This window comes from Notothenia rossii (genome assembly GCF_949606895.1).
Source record: "Notothenia rossii genome assembly, chromosome: 10".
Taxonomy (NCBI): Eukaryota; Metazoa; Chordata; class Actinopteri; order Perciformes; family Nototheniidae; genus Notothenia; species Notothenia rossii.
In genome coordinates, this window is record NC_136908.1 from 20569535 (window position 1) to 20589962 (window position 20428).

The following is a 20428-nucleotide window of genomic DNA, read 5'->3' on the forward strand; positions in this document are numbered from 1 at the left end:
CACACACACACACACACACACACACACACACACACACACACACACACACACACACACACACACACACACACACACACACACACACACACACACACACACACACACACACACACACACACACACACACACACACACACACACACACACACACACACACACACACACACACACACACACACACACACACACACACACACACACACACACACACACACACACACACACACAGTATGTGCATCCCTAATCCACATAAGGGGCCCCATGAGCCCAGGGCAAAACTATTTACCCAGCCCATGCCCCCATCTCCTCACGCAACTGCAGCCATGTTTCTATCCCCCTCTCTCCTCTTTCCCTTTTGTGCATCAACCCATCCTTGACACACCATGCAAAAACTCCCCCCTTCCCCTTGGTGGCCTGGGGAGTCCTGATAAACCCCATCTGTCTGGAAGGAATCCACTCCTCCACCGTGCATGTGCAGGCATTACGTTCCAAGAGATGAATTCAATTTGTATTTGGGTTTAACGGAGGGCTTTAATGTCACTAGATTTAATATAGTATTAATCCTCTAAGAAAGACAATCTAAGTATATGCATACATGTAAAAGGAGTCCCTGTGTGTCTATGTGTGTGGTTGTTTCCTTTTTTATTTTTGGCCGTAATATAGCACCCGTTAGCACCTTACCTCCCCGAGTCAGACGGTGCCCTTTAATCCTCAGGCTTTCTTGGACCCTCAGCTGCCAGCTAAAACACACCACCCGCTGCTAACAAGCGTACCGTGCCCAGAAGAAAAAACTAAAATGGTACAGTAATAGAAGAAGGGAAAAGAGTTGAAGAGAAGATAGATATAAGCAGAGGGGTAGCGGCAGCTGTGATTATAGGTACAAGCAGACAGGCGAAAGAGAAAGGGAAGATGGTGGAATGAGCGGTTGTGGATTAAGTGAAGGAAGAGAATGGAGAGAAATTATCTTCTAAGAATAGTGAGTTTATGGGAGAGCAGGATAAGGTGGGGGCAAATGAGGGAGGAAATAGGAGGTAAAAAAAGAAGAAGAAGCAAGAGGTAATAAAGAGATGATGAGGTGGAGAGAGTGAGAGTGTGTGTGTGCAGGTGTGTGTTAGCTTTGTTCCAAATCCCTGCTGCAGTATTCATAAAGGTCAGTGAGTTTTGATGGTGTACAATCTTAGTGTGGAGGCGCAACCACATGTAAAGACACAAGGTTTGAGTCTGTGTGAGGAGGGTTTATATTCTGTACTGACATGGCTCCACGGGATTTAAAATGACTGTCTGCTCCTGAAAGTAAGTTCACTACTTTAAAGACTCTCCCACCCCCAACAGTGTTCTCTGTTGAATATCTACGATACAACGAACCTTTATTGTCAGATCAAGTACGACATTATTCTCGCATCACAGCTACTTCATTTTCAGCATCAACAAAGCCAAATATTTAAGACAAGAAACAGGGAAAATGCTTTTAACACAAACATTACAATCACTGAAGACAATATGATCAAGCCCCTATAATGTATTGTTGATCCCGGATAAAACTCCATATTTTATTTTAGGGTATACGGGTGCAAAGAGAAAGAGTTTCGAAACTTTAGGACCCTGTACCTCAGATGTAATGGTTACAATTCATATTCATTATTCAGGACATGGTTTGTGCCAGAGACAACATTGGTGTCCAGCCAAAACATGTTATTACGGTAGATTGATTTAATGTGAAGGGTTTTCATTGGGCCTATATTGTATAAGATTGAAATCTTATGGGTTTTAATTTGAGCTAAAAGATTTTGGTTTTGTTACTGTTTTGGTTTTGTGATGTCTGCCATGGTGACATATTTTAAATGCTGAAAATTTGAAGAAGTGTTAATGCATATTGAGCACAACAAAAATAAAAATGAAAAAAAACATGTAGTAGCCTACTTACAGGTTTAGCTCATTCTTTTGAATTAACTTAATTAATGGTTTCTTGCATGGTTTTTGTTTATCTTTATAATGATTTTTTGCAAAGAAAGAGATATTCGTATGAAGCAAGAAGAACAATACTTACTTAAATGCATGAGCACTGACACATTAACACATTTCAACCTCACTTGACCATCTTGATGCAAAAGGCTTGAGGTAACCTTTAGTTTGCAAACCGTTAACCTGGACAATGGGAAACTCTCCTTGTGATAAGACCATGTATTTTAACAAAATCTGAAATGGAAAAGGTGAGGTCAGGGGAGGTAAGACGAGACATGTGTAAAGTAATTCTAAAGCACATATCAAAATCCAATACCAGCTCTGTCTCTCTCTCTTTCTCCCTTACACACACACATACACACATTCGGCATTAAACACCCCGCACCAAATGTCAGTCTAAATCCTCCCTGACACACAAAGTCTACTGAACCCCTGCAAACACACTCCTCTAACCCCTTGTCCAATCCCTTTGGATGACAGGGTTAGCGGGACAACTCACACCCTAATACCCCATAATAACCACAAATCAGCGCCATAGCAACTGCTGACAAGACAGACAGACAGAGAAGGGGAGATAAAAGGGAGAAAGGTTGAAAGAACTCTGGGGACGGGAAAAATAATCACCACAGGTTTGTCCTCTTCTGATATAATGTCCCTAACCTTGGAGCTTGGTGTTTTCAGCTATAGCTAAATCCCTTTAGACAGCTGGAGCTTGTTAGCCATGTTAGCTTCAGCAAGGCTATCATATTTCAACTGATGTCAGATAAAGGGTAAACTATGAGCAGACACAACATACTCTTGTTAACAATTGTCTAAAGCATTTTTGTTTCTCCTACTTGGTGCACTCAAAAAGACTTACACTGTAAAAACGAAAACTTAACATTGTTGGCCTACATAGAGTTATCTACATTTTAAGTATTTATATCAACTATATGTATTAAGTTTCCTGTGTAAAGTTTATTTGATTTCACAAGTTAAATTGGAACATTTTAAATGATGGGTTTGAACCGTTTGAACTGAGTGCTGTAAACAGGGTCTCCAACTGAAATCTGCAGGGGTTCTTATCTACACTCTCCATTTCCCACATGTGGGGCATCTCTGCATTTTTCAACTGGGCTTTATCGTCCAAAAAGGTGAGCACTTTGTTTGAATATTGTCTTGAAACTTTGATCATATTTTACAGTAATTGAATCATTCAGTTAGTTGAGTTGATTACCGGTTAATGTGGTGCTGTGGCCACTCAAAACTCTAGGGCAGACACTTGCCTTTAAAATTTGAGTTTTTTTTTTTTATAGTGGCAGTACGAACAGAAAATGTATTGACAAAAATGCAACTTTTATAAGATGACTGATATTCTGTGTCATATTCACAGATATTCTGTGTTTGTAAAAAGGCACAAATCGGCTAAATCAACTTATTGCGTTTGTCTGGCTACTTTATCTCCAAACAACATGTCACTCTGAGTCATGTTTGACGGATCAGAAATAGGATGCGCTACAAACACTTACGTCCACACAGCGGCGTGCGTTGAAGCTTTAACGCTTCTGCCCATTCACTTTGAATGGGGTGACGTCACGCTTCGCCGAACTGCATTGTGGGGAGCGTAGCTACGCGTTGCTCGCGTCAAAAGTTGAACCATGTTCAACTTTTGAAGCTTCGACGGAAGCGTCAGCCAATCAAATCCCGTTTATGAAAATCTGCCAGTACAACTGCTAGCCAATCAAACCGCGTGTATGCTGCGAGAGCCATACCGCAGGTCATTTCTACATGTTCCATAAAATGGAGGAGAAAATAACCATTGCGGTAGTGAATCACCCGGTGCTGTATGATCAGTCTCTGTTCATCTACCGGGATACAAACCGGAGGAGCCAGGCATGGAGGGAGGTTGCAGAGATAGTGGGTGAAACTGGTAGGTTTTCGCCTGTTTGGGGAGTTTATATCCAGTGTACCTCGTTTTAACATTGAATGGACAGCTAGCAGGCATAGACAGTATATATAGCTGGCATGGAATGTTTTTTGCTTTGTATGTCGGGGGCGGGAGATTCATGTGATTGGTTGTTGGTCGCGTTGCTCGCGTTGACTCCCCAAGCTTCAGACACGCCCACCGCCAAGCGCCAACGCACGCTGCTGTGTAGACGCTCCGATAAAGCCTTCCTTTAGCTTCTGCCTCACCCTAACGGAGCGTCCACACAGCAGCGTCCATGTTTAAACGAGATACACTGGATATAAACTCCCCAAACAGGCGAAAACCTACCAGTTTCACCCACTATCTCTGCCACCTCCCTCCATGCCTGGCTCCTCCGGTTTGTATCCCGCTAGATGAACAGAGACTGATCATACAGCACCGGGTGATTCACTGCCGCAATGATTATTTTCTCCTCCATTTTATGGAACATAGAAATTAGCTGCGGTATGGCTCTCGCAGCATACACGCGGTTTGATTGGCTAGCAGTTGTATTGGCAGATTTTCATAAACGGGATTTGATTGGCTGACGCTGCATTGTGGGAGCGTTGCTCGCTTCAAAAGTTGAGCAATGTTCAACTTTTGAAGCTTCGGCAGAAGCGTCAGCAAATCAAATCATATGCCAGTACAAGCTCTAGCCAATCAAACCCGCGTACTTGTGTGTCCGGGGCTGGAGATTCCTGTGATTGGTTGTTGGTCGGGTTTCAGACACGCTCACCGGCAAGCTTCAACGCACGCCGCCGTGTACACGCTGCGTAAGGGAGTCTGGCTGTCCAGATGTTACTCTTACATAATATTTACAGATGGCAAACAAGAGATCTGGGCCACTAAAAAGCACAGACTTTCATTATAAATACCCGCAACAATCCCCTTAAAGCTTCCATCTTGATCTAAGTAATGAACCATAACATATAAAAGACCCAATGCTTGTTTTTAGACGTCTTACTCCCTTGAATTAATAAAGTCGGAGTACATCATTACAAACTGTTACAGCTCAGTAGAAATTAAACAGAAAGCCATACTGCATGCTGCTAGCATCGCAGCACTCACATATGACTAACAGCTCTCCATTCATTATGCAGCTCATTTCTCCGAACCAATTTCCAATCAGTGGCACAAACACTCCTGCCATTCTCACTTTCTCATTGTTTCTCCATCACCTGCTTCCTCGCGCAGCACTTTTCAGTCCCTTTGCCCTCATATGACATTTACTTCATTATAGCTACATGTCTTATACCAACTGCATTTGCAAATGAAGGATTTGCAAACAGAATTTTGTAAAAAAAAACAGTATGCATAATAGGTATGACAGGTATGGTATATTAGATTCAAGCCAGACTGTGTGTGTGTGTGTGTGTATGTGTGGTTGTTCTTTTCACACTTGAAGTCCTCCAAATAGTGCTGTTGCAGAGCAGGGTGACAGGGCTACTTGGCAAAGTGCTTTTCAAGCCTCTGGCTAATGGCCTGCTGAAGGCTTCTGCTGATGAAAATGAGATCACCTCCACCAGGCGAGACTTTTGTGCTCCGTCTGCAATGACTGGCACAGAACGGGGAAAGAGTCTGTCTTGCTAAAGACAAATAAGAATCAGTCTACTGGATGCACATTTGGTTACATAAAGCCCTATGTGTTTACAGAACTTTATGTTCATGCATGCATGTGGAGTGTTAACATAAATTACATCAAAGGTCACTGTGTGTCTGAGTGTGCATACATCTATTTATGAACATAGACTTACACAGCACATGCAAGAGTGTCCATGTTTCTACATCTGTGATTGTGTATGCATGAACGTTGTGGCTGTTTGTATGAATAAGCAGCCAACCCATGCATGATGCATTAGCAACTCTGTACTCCAACGTTAAGAGAAATTAATATACCTTTATGAAACCTTAACGTCAGAGGTGCTTTTTCACAAAGTTAAGGCAATAGATTAATCGCGTGAGGCTGTCTTGTAGTAAACGGATCACAAGAGATTACATTCTGCAAAGAACAAACCCAGAGCGAAGATAATCTTTTCCCCACAGCCAGGGTTTTAAACATCAGCACAAAGCAAAACACCACTTTTGCTTCTTAATCTCCTGAAAAACAAATACTGTCAAATAAGCAAGATCACTGTGGACTTTCTTAAAATGTGGCCTAAGTAAAAGATATTCAAATTAAGAGACACATGCAGTGCAAGCTAATTCAAAATCATTTAGAGCTGAGCTTTCCAAGTGTGTTGGGTTTGTCCTAAGTACATCCTCTTCATCTTTTTTTTTTAAATGCAGTGTGACCTCATTCTTGCTCAGCTGTTTTCCTGAGTGTGCAGGCTTGTAAATGTAAAATGCCCTTTCCCTGCACATGCTGTCATGTGAGTGAATGTGTGTAGCGTGTGTGGTTGTTTTTAAAGGTCAAAGTGGGACTTACCTGGCAGGCTTGTGGACACGTTGACCAGGGTGTAGAAGCGCTTGTTGGGCAGCAGCTCTGACACTCCGTTCAAGGCTTCGACAGTGAAGGTGTAGTTGGTGTTGGGGAGGAGATTGACCAGGGTCACCGTCCTCTCCGTCAGCCCCACCTGCTGAGGGACGAAGCCCACACTCGTCCCACACGGCTCACACTGCCTCCCAACGCATCGCCGGCACCCCACGCTGTAGGTCAGGTCCACCCTGCCGCCTGTGTCCGAGGGAGCCGCCCACTCTAAGATCAGTGTGGACTGCTTCAGGGTGTACACCAAGTCTCTAGGCGGGGAGGGGGGCCCTGGAGAGTAAGACAATTGCATTTTGGATTATTACAACAATCCCCGTAGCCATTTTTTGAGAACAAAAAAAGCCACACAGAGACAGAGAGGGCACTGTATTCCAGAGATGGCAAAAGTAAACACATCCTTCACTCAAGTAGAAGTACAGATACTCGTGTTTAAAAATACTCTGGTAAAAGTATAACTACTGACTAAACTTCTTCACTCAAGTAAAAGTAAAGAAGTATGGGCTTCGAAATGTAGTTTAGTAAAAAGTACCAAACTGTTTTATAGAGTACCTGACCTCCCTTTATATTAATGGAACAATTATGTCATTGTTAGCTAATGAATGTTTCCATGCTGAACAATGGCAACATGACAACGTTTTCATTGGTCGCTCTTCTTTAGAGACGACCAGGAAATGATGGATACACGGATCGTGTTCAAATCAATAGGCACGCAATGACTCTAAATTATAATGATCACGCCACCAAATGCAGATTCAAATTAAAGTAACAAACCTGTTGTGAACAAGTGAGAAGTAGAAAGTACAGGTATTTGTGTTAAAAATGTAAGAAGTAAAAGTAAAAAGTTGTCAAAAAAATAAGTAGTGGAGAAAAGTACTGATACCAGAAAAATGTACTTAAGTACAGTAACAAAGTATTTGTATTCCACTACTTCCCACTGCTGTATTCTCTCTTTTAAAAACATCAATAATTAATCAAACACGTCCTCGCTTCTGAATTTGTTATGCAGCAATTGAAGAGGATTTTACATTTTATTTAATCATGGCATGCTTATTATACACCCCGGAGCGATCATAGCAGCAGTACTCTGAAATATTGCACTCAAAGACTTCTTCTTGTTATCCACTTATTGTGATTTCAGAAAATGTAAATGTGGGGAAGGGCATTTATGGAAATGGGCTTGATAATATGGTAAATGAAAGCAATAACATGAAACATAGTTACCTGCATGAAAAGAGAATACACAAACATCATTTTTGCTGAAGCATGAGCATTTTCACATGACTGTTGGACTGAGTGCATTGGGTATTATGATCATTGGCTCAGTTTGCTCATCATGTGACAATACCTTTTCATCCAGGATATGATGAGGATATGATGATAAAAAACAATTGGTTTGATGAAAATCATTTGACCCTCGTGGGTAAAGGCAAATCAACACGTGCAGTTGTTGCTACGATGATTACTTAAATCTTGGATTTGGATAAAAGAGGGATTATTGATGATGCAGAAAGAGAAAAGCACTTAAGCAGTAAGACGCAGTTCATGGGTTTGGATGACCTTCAATGACTTTACCCTTTGTGTAAACATCTGCATGGATACCACATTTTCCCATAATCTAGTGACATTGACAGTGCTGCGTGGAACACATCCTTCACTCACCAGAAGTAAATAAAGCTGAGGTACCATGACGAAGGTATTTAACTCTCCTGGAACATGTATGTGATTTGATAGGAGGGTTGTGATATGCCACATGCATCACGGAAGATAAAACAGGTCAATAAAAGCGTGTTACTGGATTATACCGGAGTTATCAAGGCCAATTAATCTTTAAATTCAACAACCACATCTACAATTTTAATATACAGTCAGCCAGTATTAAAAAGGGCTGAAAAAGTAAGGCTAAACTACTTCATCTCTTCACTAAGTCAGTGCCCTGGCTGTCCTGTGCCTTTTCCTCCAGGTCCCGACACATGCATGCTGAATAGCGCTAAGGTCCATTAAAGGCCATGAATTGTTTATGTGTTCCTGTATGCGTGTGCATGTTCTGTGTAATGAATAAGTGACGGTGTGCAGCTCCGGGCGTGGCGTCACACACCACAGCTCACACACACATGGAGCACAGAGTTGCATAAGCCCGGAGAGCAGTCAGCGTGCGAACACACACACATTTGACATAGACACAGCTGGGCCTTTCATTCACATCTCCATGTCGTTTCGTTTTTTCTCGGCCTTTTTTTCTCTTGAAGTTTCCCTTTTTTCTCTCATCATCCTCAAAATGAGTAATTTAAAACCTTACCTACTCCCCTCTCTTGGTTTCTCTCAACTCTCCATCTGTCTCTGTACCCCCCTCCCCTGTCTACTTATGACTCATTGACTCCCTGTCGAATGCTGCTCAAACATAATGAATCAAATCTAAGAAAATGAAATCTTGATGCTGTATTCACAATATTTCCAATAAAGTCTATAAAGAGCCCAGATGTATACATTTCCCTGAAGAAAGGTTGAAGATTTCCGTGACTCATGATATGAATCCACTATTGGACTCCATTGTCCATGAGGGACAGTAAAAATAAGGTATCAACTAAGGAAGGGCATTTAAAGAACAAATACTATTATAATTATAATAAAGTTACAAAATAGTTTTAGGATGTAATTCAACTTCTAGTTTCAGTAGCACTACTTCTAGAGGGCTTTTCAAGGGTATAATTTACATCCAAAAACATTTCCATATCTTAGTCTATGGCTAAATGGCATCATGTTACGGTCACTAAAGTCGTTACTATTGGCCGCTTTGTCAAGTTGGCGTACAGTCTGGGGCTGTAGCTCAGGGCGGCAATCTCAGGTACGAAAAGTGACGCAATGCGAAAATCCCTTAAACTTGCATTCTCTCTGATATCCAGCAGGAGGCGACTCCTCGGGTCGAAAAAACAAGACCAGGGACCGTATTCACAAAGCATTTTATCTTACCGCTAGGAGTGCTCCTAACTCGCGCTAAAACATTTAAAGTAGGAGTTTTTTTTCTTAAAAGTTATTCACAAAGCCGCTGAGACCTACTCATACTAAGGATAAATCACTAAGAGTGAACTAAGAGTGAACTAAGAGTGACGCGCCGTTGCTATGGATTACGTCGATTCTTGTGCATGAGTCTAGAAGCGGTCAGTACGGTGATTGGTTGTTCAGAGCAGGCGGTCTCGCTGAAACTCATCCGCAACATCCCACAAACGAGCCCACTAAATCACCGAAAAACAAGGAAATAGCCTAGGCTAGAAATGTATTCCTATCAAATAGTTATGGACAGTGCAGTTAGCAGAATACACGCATGATGACAAGTTTGTGCAGACCACGATAATGACGTTGTATATGCACGTTAAAGAGAGAGAGCAAACAATAAAAATACGTAAATTGCATTAAATCAAGGAGGCAATTAAAAGCACCCTGCAAACTATTATCCAATGAGCATATTTCCGGCACTTAAACACTTTCAATAACAGTCCATAACGCCGTTCAAGTCCCCCTATCATGATGAATGAAAACAATCTGCGTGTTGATGGAATGTACTTTCTTTCTATTGACGAACACGTCCTCATCTTTTGATGGCGCAATTATTTTTATGTGCGTCCCGTCAATAGCACCGACCACACCGGGCATACCTGCAATTGCCATGAAGTTGGCTTTGATCCTGTGTAGTTGTTGATTTTCCAAAGGAAACCGGATAAACTGTTGGATGATATGTGGTCGAGAGAGCGCGTTGATGGTTTGGTTTATGGCACGGCTGACTGATGGTTGCGATATTCCTAAATCGTCGGCATTGCAAAGTTGCATTTTCCCTGTTGCTAAATATCGTAGTGTTGCCAAACATTTTATTTCCGGACTAATCGGGTTATTCCTGTTAGTCGGGGATGTTATTGCATCCCGCACTAATTCCACAACAAGTTTGATACCCTCACGATTTAGCCTATATCTCTTGATCAATTCACAGTCTTCCATTGTCTCCAAAACATTTCGTCTCGCAGCCATTTTCAGATTCTTTGTGAATAGGTCTTACTGAGTTAGGAGTCCTCTCGAGGACTTTTAAGCTCTCCTAAACTTAGGTGCTACTTTTAGGCCTAAAATACTTTGTGAATTGCTCTTAGTGAATAAAATTAGGAGTCCTAAATTTAAGACTGACACGCCCATTATGTTTAGGAGTTTCTCCTAAATTCGCCAGTTAGGAGCTACTTTTAGCCCTAAGATCCTTTGTAAATACGGCCCCAGGTCGGTAGTAGTCTATGAGAAAATTACCTCACTCTTCTCTTTATTTTATTACTTCAGTTCAGATTGTAAACATGATTGTAAGTTATCAGTCTCTCAAGATGTAGTTTAAAGACTTCTTCAACACAGCATGATATATATATATATATATATATATATATATATATATATATATATATATATTTTTTCATAAGTTATAAATAAAAAGGTAAAAAAGACAATGAAGCAGTGTCTGTTTTTGGGCTTGGTTACTTTGAGATTGACAGGCTGCTACCACAACGTTGTCCGCTCTGAGTACCCTTTCACATTGTGTTTTCACTTGTTGATAGCTTTGCAAAATGGTTGCCCAAAAATGTCTTATTCAGCATTTGGTTTTACCTCCTCTAGCCATTATGTCACATCTGGTTGCACCGAACAATATGGCGTACACCAAAAACAAAGAATGGCAACATCTGCACTTCAAAACACACAAAACAATGGCTTAAGTTAAAGTGATTATATCCAATTTATAATAATGTTTTTAATTATAAATATGTTTAGGATGTTCTGAAGCAGATAACATACTTGTTGTTTTACACTTCTGCTCTAAGGCTCACTTAATTCTGCATTCATGCATTTCTTTACGTGAGGCATTATCATATGTTTGTAAAATGTAATCTTCTTAAATGGTTTATGTGAGGGACTGCGGATGGAAATGAGCTCAAAGCTAAATCTGGCACTGTTACGCTTAACACATTTGAATGTTTTAACTGTTCATTACTGTGCATTGTGCCTGCTAAATAAACGATTAAAATAAAATATGCAAAATAATTCTTTTTCCTGGAAGTCATTGGTTTTCAAAAATCCATTTTCAGACTTGCACATTGAAAAAGAAAATGCATTACTTGAACACATTTTTTTTGTTATAGTTATTATGCTACAATCATTACCATTACATTCCTGTCAGCGGCAGTTCCACTCTGCCAAACATAAATACAAATAAATATTTCTGTATCCCAAGTGGGGCATTTCTTTCCACTGTTTCCATAGAATAACTCTTCAATGCCACTACCACATATTTAAATGTTCTGTAATGCAATATTTTTGAATATATTACAGGATACAAGTAAAGGAATATAGAGCTAATCATTTAAAAAAGACAGCAGTGACTTCTTTCTGTTTTAAACAAAGTAGGTTATTTTAGGCATGAATGGCAAAGGGATAGGGTAAATGAACTACTTATCTAATTGCTAAGATAAGGTATACATATCAAACTTCATTCATCTGGCTAAATCTACTTTTTTCTTTTATTCCTACAGTTCTAGATTCATCCGGCTGTCTCTATCTCTCTCCTTCTCCTGGGTACCATGCGGTGGATTAGCCAAATCTGGGGAAGATCATAATTACCGAATCAATAGTGTAATTAAGGTGGTCATTAGGCTGCTATAAATGTTATCGCACCGGGATCAGAGAGCTCAGCGATCAATATTGTAATCACACCCCTCCATCGCCGTTACCATATAAGCTAGTATGACCACACACACACGCATGTACACACGTACACAAGCATGCACGCACAGACCTTGTGATCCCACGGGTTTTACTGTCCTCAGCACTCACGGTCCATAGAGCCCATTATTCCTCCATCTAATTACTAAGCCATATCAATACGCTGTGTAGAAATCAATAGAGCTCCCCTGTATGGTCTGTGTCTTATTGGCCCTGTAGTGCATCTTCATTGGAGGAGAAGGGTATCGGTATGTGAGAAGAGGTGAGAAAAAGGTAATATGTGAGGGATGAATGGATAATGCGTAGACAGTGGGGATCAGATCATGGGATTTGTCCCTCGAGGATAAAGGGATGAGATTTCAGTTTGACAGAGGAAAGAAATGAGGGGTGATAACGCGCATGGACAAAGCCGATGAAGAGGAAGGGAAATGTGAAGAGGCAGTTAGTAGAAAGAGGAATGATGAGTGGCCAAGATAAGGAGAAAGACATAAAGAAAGGAGTGGAATGTTGATCAGGGGTCAAAAGGGAAAAGTGGAGGGGGGTAGGAAAAAGATTGTGTGGCCCGGTATAGAGGTAGATAATGGATGTTTAGCAGAAAATGGATCTGTAATGTCGGGATAAAAGGTGGAGAGAATGTCCAAGGTCAAGTTAAAAGATGGGGAAATTGGGTTGATGGGCTCTCTGGAGGAATACATACAGTATGTTAGGGGAGACTGTATAAGGGATGAAAGATGGGTGGGGGGTAAAAAGGGATAAAGGTTAAAAGGCAGGAAAACTGTATGAAGTGGATGGAGACATAATGTGTGTATATCATTAGGCGCAGGTGGGGAGGGGGAAAAGCCCATCTTTAGACAAAAGATCATGTGTACTATTAAAAGGATCCTTTCTCTCACTTTTAGAACAACAAGGATTGGATTTAACTGACATCCTTAACATTTACAAAGTCTAATAAATAATATCCCTTCTTTTTATCTTTTTCTCAAACAAAACAGCAAATGTAGTGTTTAACTAACACTTTAAATGAGCAATATGAAGGGAAAAAATGATGGTTGTTCAAAGATACATGTTCTTTGATCTTAAAAAAAAACCTCTTTGAAAAACTCACAACGTTATAATCACAAAAGCAGCACAAGACTCGTCTCTAGCTGTTAGACAGCCTCCTGGGATGATTAAAAGAAACATCTGACATGTTTTTGGATGGATTTTTCTACATGAAAGGAATTCAATTCTAGAGGAGGTGAAGGAGAGGTGAAGGTTGGGGGAGATGAGACATGGAAATGGGCTGATGAGGAGGAGCTGGGGATGGGAGGATGAGGATATATGGCGAGACTGAGACTGGGGAAAGGGGCGCAGGTCAGACGAGAATAGGTGTTGAGATGAAAAAAAAGGGAGATGGATAAAAGGATTTGGGGTGAAGGACGGGTAAAAGCGGTCTTTAAAAGTATAAAGAGGCAAACAGCAAGGGCATGAGAGTGATAATGATTGGCTCACAAACATGAAATTGCTCACTTAATGCAAAAAGGAAAGGATACAGTGTGTGAGTGATATGGTGTGGAAGTAAGGTCTACATACACACCAGTGGCGAACCGGCAGGGCCTTCAAGGTATTCAGAGAATACCCTGAAACACTCTATTCAGAAAATCTATTTAATTATATGAATAAAATGTTAGAAAATGTAAATGTGTCTACAGAAGGTCCAGTTGTGATAGACACGGTTCGCCACTGATACACACAAACAAAAATAATCGTATTACTTGTGCAGGCGGCTGAGGGTGTGTCCAGCGGGGTTCGGAAGTGGTCCTCCTCACACACACACTCCACCGATCCTTCCTCCTCTGCCTTGCTGTTGGCCGGGCAGGGGAAACACTCCTGCTGCCTGGAGGACATCTTGTAGGATCCATGGGGACACGCTGGAAAAAAACACACAGATATATCATTCATTAGATATGTCAGAGAAATTGATATCACATTGAGAGTCATATTTTAACAGCATGAACGCAATTCCCACTGTGTTGCGTAGAAGGAATTTGAAACCGAGATATTCTCCAGAGGGACTAATAACAAATACTTGTTATATAACTTTCACTTCTTTACGACGGAACTCCAACATTTCAAGAAGCATTGCAGTGTTTTGATGGCAAAAGAAAAAGTTGTTTTATCTCGCTTTCAATTTGTGAGAGAAAGAAATAGGAATGAATGGAGAGAAAAAATGTAAAGCAACTGAGTTTAGAGGCAAGTAGAGAAGAGATACATTATATAATTAGAGGGGTAAAGTAGAGAGATGGGCTAAATCCGTCTGACAAACACAATTCTAACATTACGTGTGATCAGTGGCCCTGGAACATCGCATCAAAGCCTGCTACTAGATTGAACCAGCAAAGAAAAACAAGCCAAACCAATGAGCAGGCACGCAACCGCAAAACCCCCTTAACTTCATTTTGTTTTCCGCATTTCCAACTTTATTTGCTAGCTTTAAAAAATGTCTCCCTGTTCAGTCATTGCAAGATGAAAAGGTGGGAATGCGGGCGATAGTGATAAGCACTCATGAACTTACATGAGCATCACACCAGAATACAAACCATATCACAGTAGCTTATCAATGCATGTGTGACAACGGGCAGGTTATTTTACACTATGATTCTATGCAGTTTCATTTTCCACTAGCCGTGCCTTTGTAATGGGTGTGAAATCAGGCAGCCAGCTACCGCTCAATACTTTGTTCTTCTTTCTTGTATTGACTGTATGCTAAACAGCAGATCTACATTATAAGCTCTGGTATGCTCAATCTTCCACTTTCTTTCTTTCATTTTTCCGTTTTGATATTCCTCCCTAAATATCTGTTTACCCCCGATCAGTTTATTTTTCATCCCTGCTTTGCATTCTACCTTTCTCCGCACATTGCCCATCTCTTTCTATTTCCTGAATTCAACTCTCTATTATGCTCCAAACAGCTCCCTTTTCCAAACATGAACCCAACTGATATTACAAAGGCACTCACAGCTCATATAGAGCCTGTATCCACTCAACAATAGTACTCCATTGGACAGTGTACAGTTAACGCATCATGTTAAGCAAGTTTACAATGAATTTTCTTGTCCACAAAGTGACATTTTGCTGGTTTATTAGGTGACAAGGCCCAATGAAGTGTTGTGTTACAAGAACATGATAGATGAGGCAGTGCTGAAGACTCCTAAAACACACAATCAATTTTTTTCCCTGTGTGAGGACACTCTAGAGAGCCCTCTCGCTTTTGGAAGCTCACCAAAAATAAGGATGAGATTGTTTAATGAAGTCGAGGCAAACAATTAAAACAATCAATACCAATTAGTTGTCCCTACTGACTGGTTAATGTCTGCAACTTAGCCAACTAAGACGCATAAGTTATTAGCTGATGTTAGCAATGTGAGCTACTTCTGCAACCAGCCCTTCAAGAGAGCAACAGCAACATTTGAAATAGTGATAGAATTTAAGGTATGAGCACAGATGTAGAGGTCTTGAGAGTTGTGTGGGTAAAGATGCTAGAGCTCCTCTCCCTCCACTGGCACTGTGTCACACTAGAAAACAATTATGCAGAAAGAAGACGATGGTCCTGTCTGCGAGACAGCCAGGTTGAGGTACACACAGCTGGTGCAAAGACAACACAAAGCTGCTGTCCCTAAATTATTTTGGCCTATGAACTTTCATCAAGACACAAGCTCGAAAGCTGAAAGGAGTGTCTGTTATACCACCCATTTAACTCAGCCAATTTTACTCCAAACGCGCATGAAAGTCCTGCCATCACACATCGATTAGCAGGCCTCGTCAGCCTCTCCTGGCTCAGACTAGAGTAGGTGAGTGTGTTTTACTGCGCCTGTGTACATGTGTGTTTCCCTGTGAGTTGCAGGCTGTAAAAACCTTGTAATCGACTTTCTAATGTCTGTCATTACAAAGAGAAAAGCCTCTTGCTTTCAGCTCACAGCACACCCAAGCATGGGGACCACACACACACACACACACACACACACACACACACACACACACACACACACACACACACACACACACACACACACACACACACACACACACACACACACACACACACACACACACACACACACACACACACACACACACACACACACACACACACACACACACACACACACACACACACACACACACACACACACACACACACACACACACACACACACACACACACACACACACACACACAGCACTGGAGTAGACTCTCTTTGTTCCTGACCGTGCTGCCACTATCCATCCCTCACCACGCCAAGGACATCAAGCGTGAATAGCAGCCGAATCAAGGCCACATTATGCATAGATCTATGAGAACAGAAATGGGTTTTGCATTCTCTACCTATCATGCTTAAAAGCAAGCTAGCCATAGTGGTGTCTGGCTGCAGATGTGACTTATCTCTTCAATTCAGCGTGGACACACATTTAGCCAGCCCACCTTGGAAATGTGTGTCTAATGATATGGGTGTATCAAGACAATATGTGCGGCTCAGATAACAAAAGGAGCTGGCTTTGCGCGCTGCCCATCATTCTCCACAGCATGGGATCATGGGAAAGCACGCCAGCAGCCGATGCCAGGGAAGGTCACGTCAGTCAAAATGGGCGAGCAGACACCTGCCGATGGAAGAATGTAAGAATCTCCAAAATGCATCCGCCGGCAGAACAAAAAAAGGGAGACCACTCCAAACATTACAATACTTTTTCTTCTTTCACTTTTGATTGCCAAGGTACACAAGTTAAACAGGAAGTGAGAAAGGGGGGATGGTTTGAGAAATAGAGAGACAGAAGGAGACTGCCAGGACAGCTGGCAAACCAACTGATCAATTTGTCCGATGTGCCAACAGGGAGCCTCGATTAAATAGAACATAGCACGCGTACACATACACACACATACAGACAACATTCTTCAAGGTGCAATAATATAGATATGCAGCGACATGCCAAGTCCTACTGTATAAGGAGGAGGGTGTGGGGATTTTGGGAGGGGGTGAGGGGTTGAGGCAGGAGACCAACTGGTGTGAGAGATATTTAGGAGAAACGGAGACAGACAGATGGTGTGTGAAAGACAGAAAGACGGTAGGTTACGCAGTGTACTGAGAGAGGACATTTTAAAAGGAGGGAGAATGGACTCCTCCAGCTTTACAGAGGCAGTAAACAGATAAGCAGAGACATGTGATGCATACAGATGGGAGAGATGAGAGGGACAGCGGGAGAGACTAAGGTCATCTTAAGTGGGAATATATATATATATATATATTTAACAGTAAAGTGTGTAGCATGTATGGTGGAGCCTTTGTTGCAGGATAAAACGAGAAGTGTGGTATCAATTTAACCAGATAAATTAAGGGACAATATTCAGGATCAACATGACAGTTAGAGCTAAACCCAACAGTTTCACCATCTAATGACTGAAGCCTAAAAAGGCCAAATAATCCACATTTCAATGAGGTCACAAATGACTTTAATAGACTTTTGTCTTTAGGGGAGAAATCAATTTATAGTTTGCCCTTCTCTTACTTTCCTCCCTTTTCTTTTCTCTAACCTTAAACATACCCATTAATAAATCATGAGGCACTTAATACAAGGAATGTGAGCAATGAAATGTTGCTTTCAATCCTTGACAGCACACATAATTAATATTAATAACACTAAAAGAGTTTTGCTTCAGACATTTGCACACACACACACACACACACACACACACACACACACACACACACACACACACACACACACACACACACACACACACACACACACACACACACACACACACACACACACACACACACACACACACACACACACACACACACACACACACACACACACACACACACACACACACACACACACACACAAATGAACACACACAAAATGATGCCGTCATTGGTTTTTGGCTGCAGTTTTACTCAGGCACTGGTTTGTAATATCTGGGTTTCGTTTTTTTTTCTGCAGAAGCTTATAAGGCATGTAGGAAGAAAAAGAGGTGATATCATGAAGGAGGGATACAATGGAGAGAGGATGTGATCCCAGTAGGAGGAAATCAATAATTCCGAGAGCTTTCATTCAGATCAGTGCCCTCTGTGTGGCTGATGCTGAATCTGATGCTAATTATTTCAGCTGGTAGGCAGCGTTAACATCCACAAGATGAATTCTCATTACCATCAAACTCTTATGAAGGTCTCTTTTACACACACACACACACACACACACACACACACACACACACACACACACACACACACACACACACACACACACACACACACACACACACACACACACACACACACACACACACACACACACACACACACACACACACACACACACACACACACACACACACACACACACACACACACACACACACACACACACACACACACACACACACAGGTGGGTTGAGGGAAAATGAGTGATTGGTACATTTTAAGAGTTAAGATTGGGTCAAATTATAAAATGGTAAAATGATGAGGTGCCAAGAGGTGTTTGATAGCATTGGAACAGTGGACATTTGATTGAACTTGGTAGATTCAAACTCACTAAAACAAAAGTACTTAAGGCTTGTGGAGGCAGTGTGTTTGTTGCATTATTGGGCAAACAAAAATTATTGTTTTTTCAAGATGTACCTCCTGCAAACCATCCTGCAAAATGCTAAATAGATATGCTCCCTCTCTCTGACATGGCCTGCAAGCACTAACAACACAGGAGAACTTTCTAAATCCTGAAAACAGGGCCAAGGGGCAGAGGGCAGATTTTCTCTCAGACCACTTAAATTACAATATGCTGAAAGGTTATTAAGGAATATTTAACCAATGACGCCAAAGATATATGGTTCAGCCCAGTTTTAATAATAGGACTTCTGCTGCAGAGAATTGAATTTAAACCACACTTGTCCAGAGCAAAAACGTTTTAAGATATTAACTCCAGCCCAAATGTAGAGTGGATTTAAAGTACCCTGGAGCGTAGGGAAGAAGGCTTATAGAATTGACAGTTTGTATCCCCAGACTTGCAGTGGAAATGCTATGAATAAATAGAAAATGCTCCTTCTTCTCCCAAAGAAGAGCTAGTGAAGAACCCTGGTCAACAGGTATACAGTTTCCTTTACCGTCAGTGTCAAGTACATCATGTGTAAAATATTATGTGAAGGGTTTCTGATATCTGATATTAAAGTGTTATTAAGACTTTAGGTTTTTGTATTTATCACAAGGAAATTAACAAGCCATCAAAGCAACATTTTACATTTTGACCTTCTGATGAGTAGGCGTGTGGCGCAGTGGGTAGAGTGTTGGTGTTTGGATCATGGGAGCACAGGTTCAAACCCCACTGCACTCAGCATGTTGTTGTGTCCCTGGGCAAGACACTTCACCCCAAATTGCTCCTGTGGGGATTGCCCACAGTACTGAGTATGTAAGTCGCTTTGGATAAAAGCGTCTAACAAGTAACGTGTAATGATGATGTTCCTAGAAAGGCCAGGGGATCACTTTTGTTTTCATTCTGAGGGAAACCATTGTTAGAACACATGTTTACCAAGATGAAAAGTCAAGGGATCATCCTCTGGGGAACATGAATGGCTGTACAGTTACAGATAAGAGAGCATGAATTATTGAACTGAGATAACAATTCATTGTTTTCTCTTAAAGACACCACCCAGGATCCCTTTAAAAAATAAATTAAGCATATTGGTTCAATATCACATTACAACAGTAATCGGTTTTCGAGTGCTATTTGCTCACATTAAGGGACTGATGAAAAAAGCTATTTTGTGCCACTTTCCACCATCGGCTTTTTGAGGACATCCATTTCTTCCTGCGCTACACGTAGTGTCATAACCTGTTTGTGCGTTGAGCAGCTTTGAAGATATGACCAAGCCCCTGAATTACAGCATAAATCCCTGTTATCCGCTCAAAGTAAAGACCTCATTTAAGTCAACCCACTGACTGGCTGCTGCCTCCTCACAGTGTAATCGGGGGGAAGCTCTGAGCCATGCCATTCAGGTCAACGCTTTGCTTTATAATTTTATTCACTTTTCCGCCCTGGTTACCACAGACTGACAACACACCGAGAACACAGGAGTGTAACTAGTGAATAACTCTGCCGGGATCTTAATGTCAGCTGCGTTTTGGACGAGCTTTGAGCTTTGAGCCAGAGACACGTCTAATTCGGACAACATTGAAGGTAGCACGTATGCACAGCGACAAATTTGCACAAACAAAAGCACATAACTAAATGCGCTTGTATGAATTGTTATATATCACTGGCTTTTT

At 41.4% G+C, this 20428-nt stretch overlaps 1 protein-coding gene across 2 annotated transcripts in view; it reads right to left on the minus strand.

Moving 5' to 3' along the window:
• Positions 1 to 20428, minus strand: part of epha10 (EPH receptor A10) — a 147784-nt gene that overhangs the window by 41563 nt on the left and 85793 nt on the right. For both annotated transcript variants that reach the window (XM_079654732.1, XM_079654731.1), the window contains exons 4-5: positions 13886 to 14041; positions 6333 to 6662 (exon numbers count right to left, since the gene is read on the minus strand). In XM_079654732.1, the coding sequence (XP_079510858.1) occupies positions 6333 to 6662; positions 13886 to 14041 (486 nt within the window). The remainder of the gene's footprint in view (positions 1 to 6332; positions 6663 to 13885; positions 14042 to 20428) is intronic.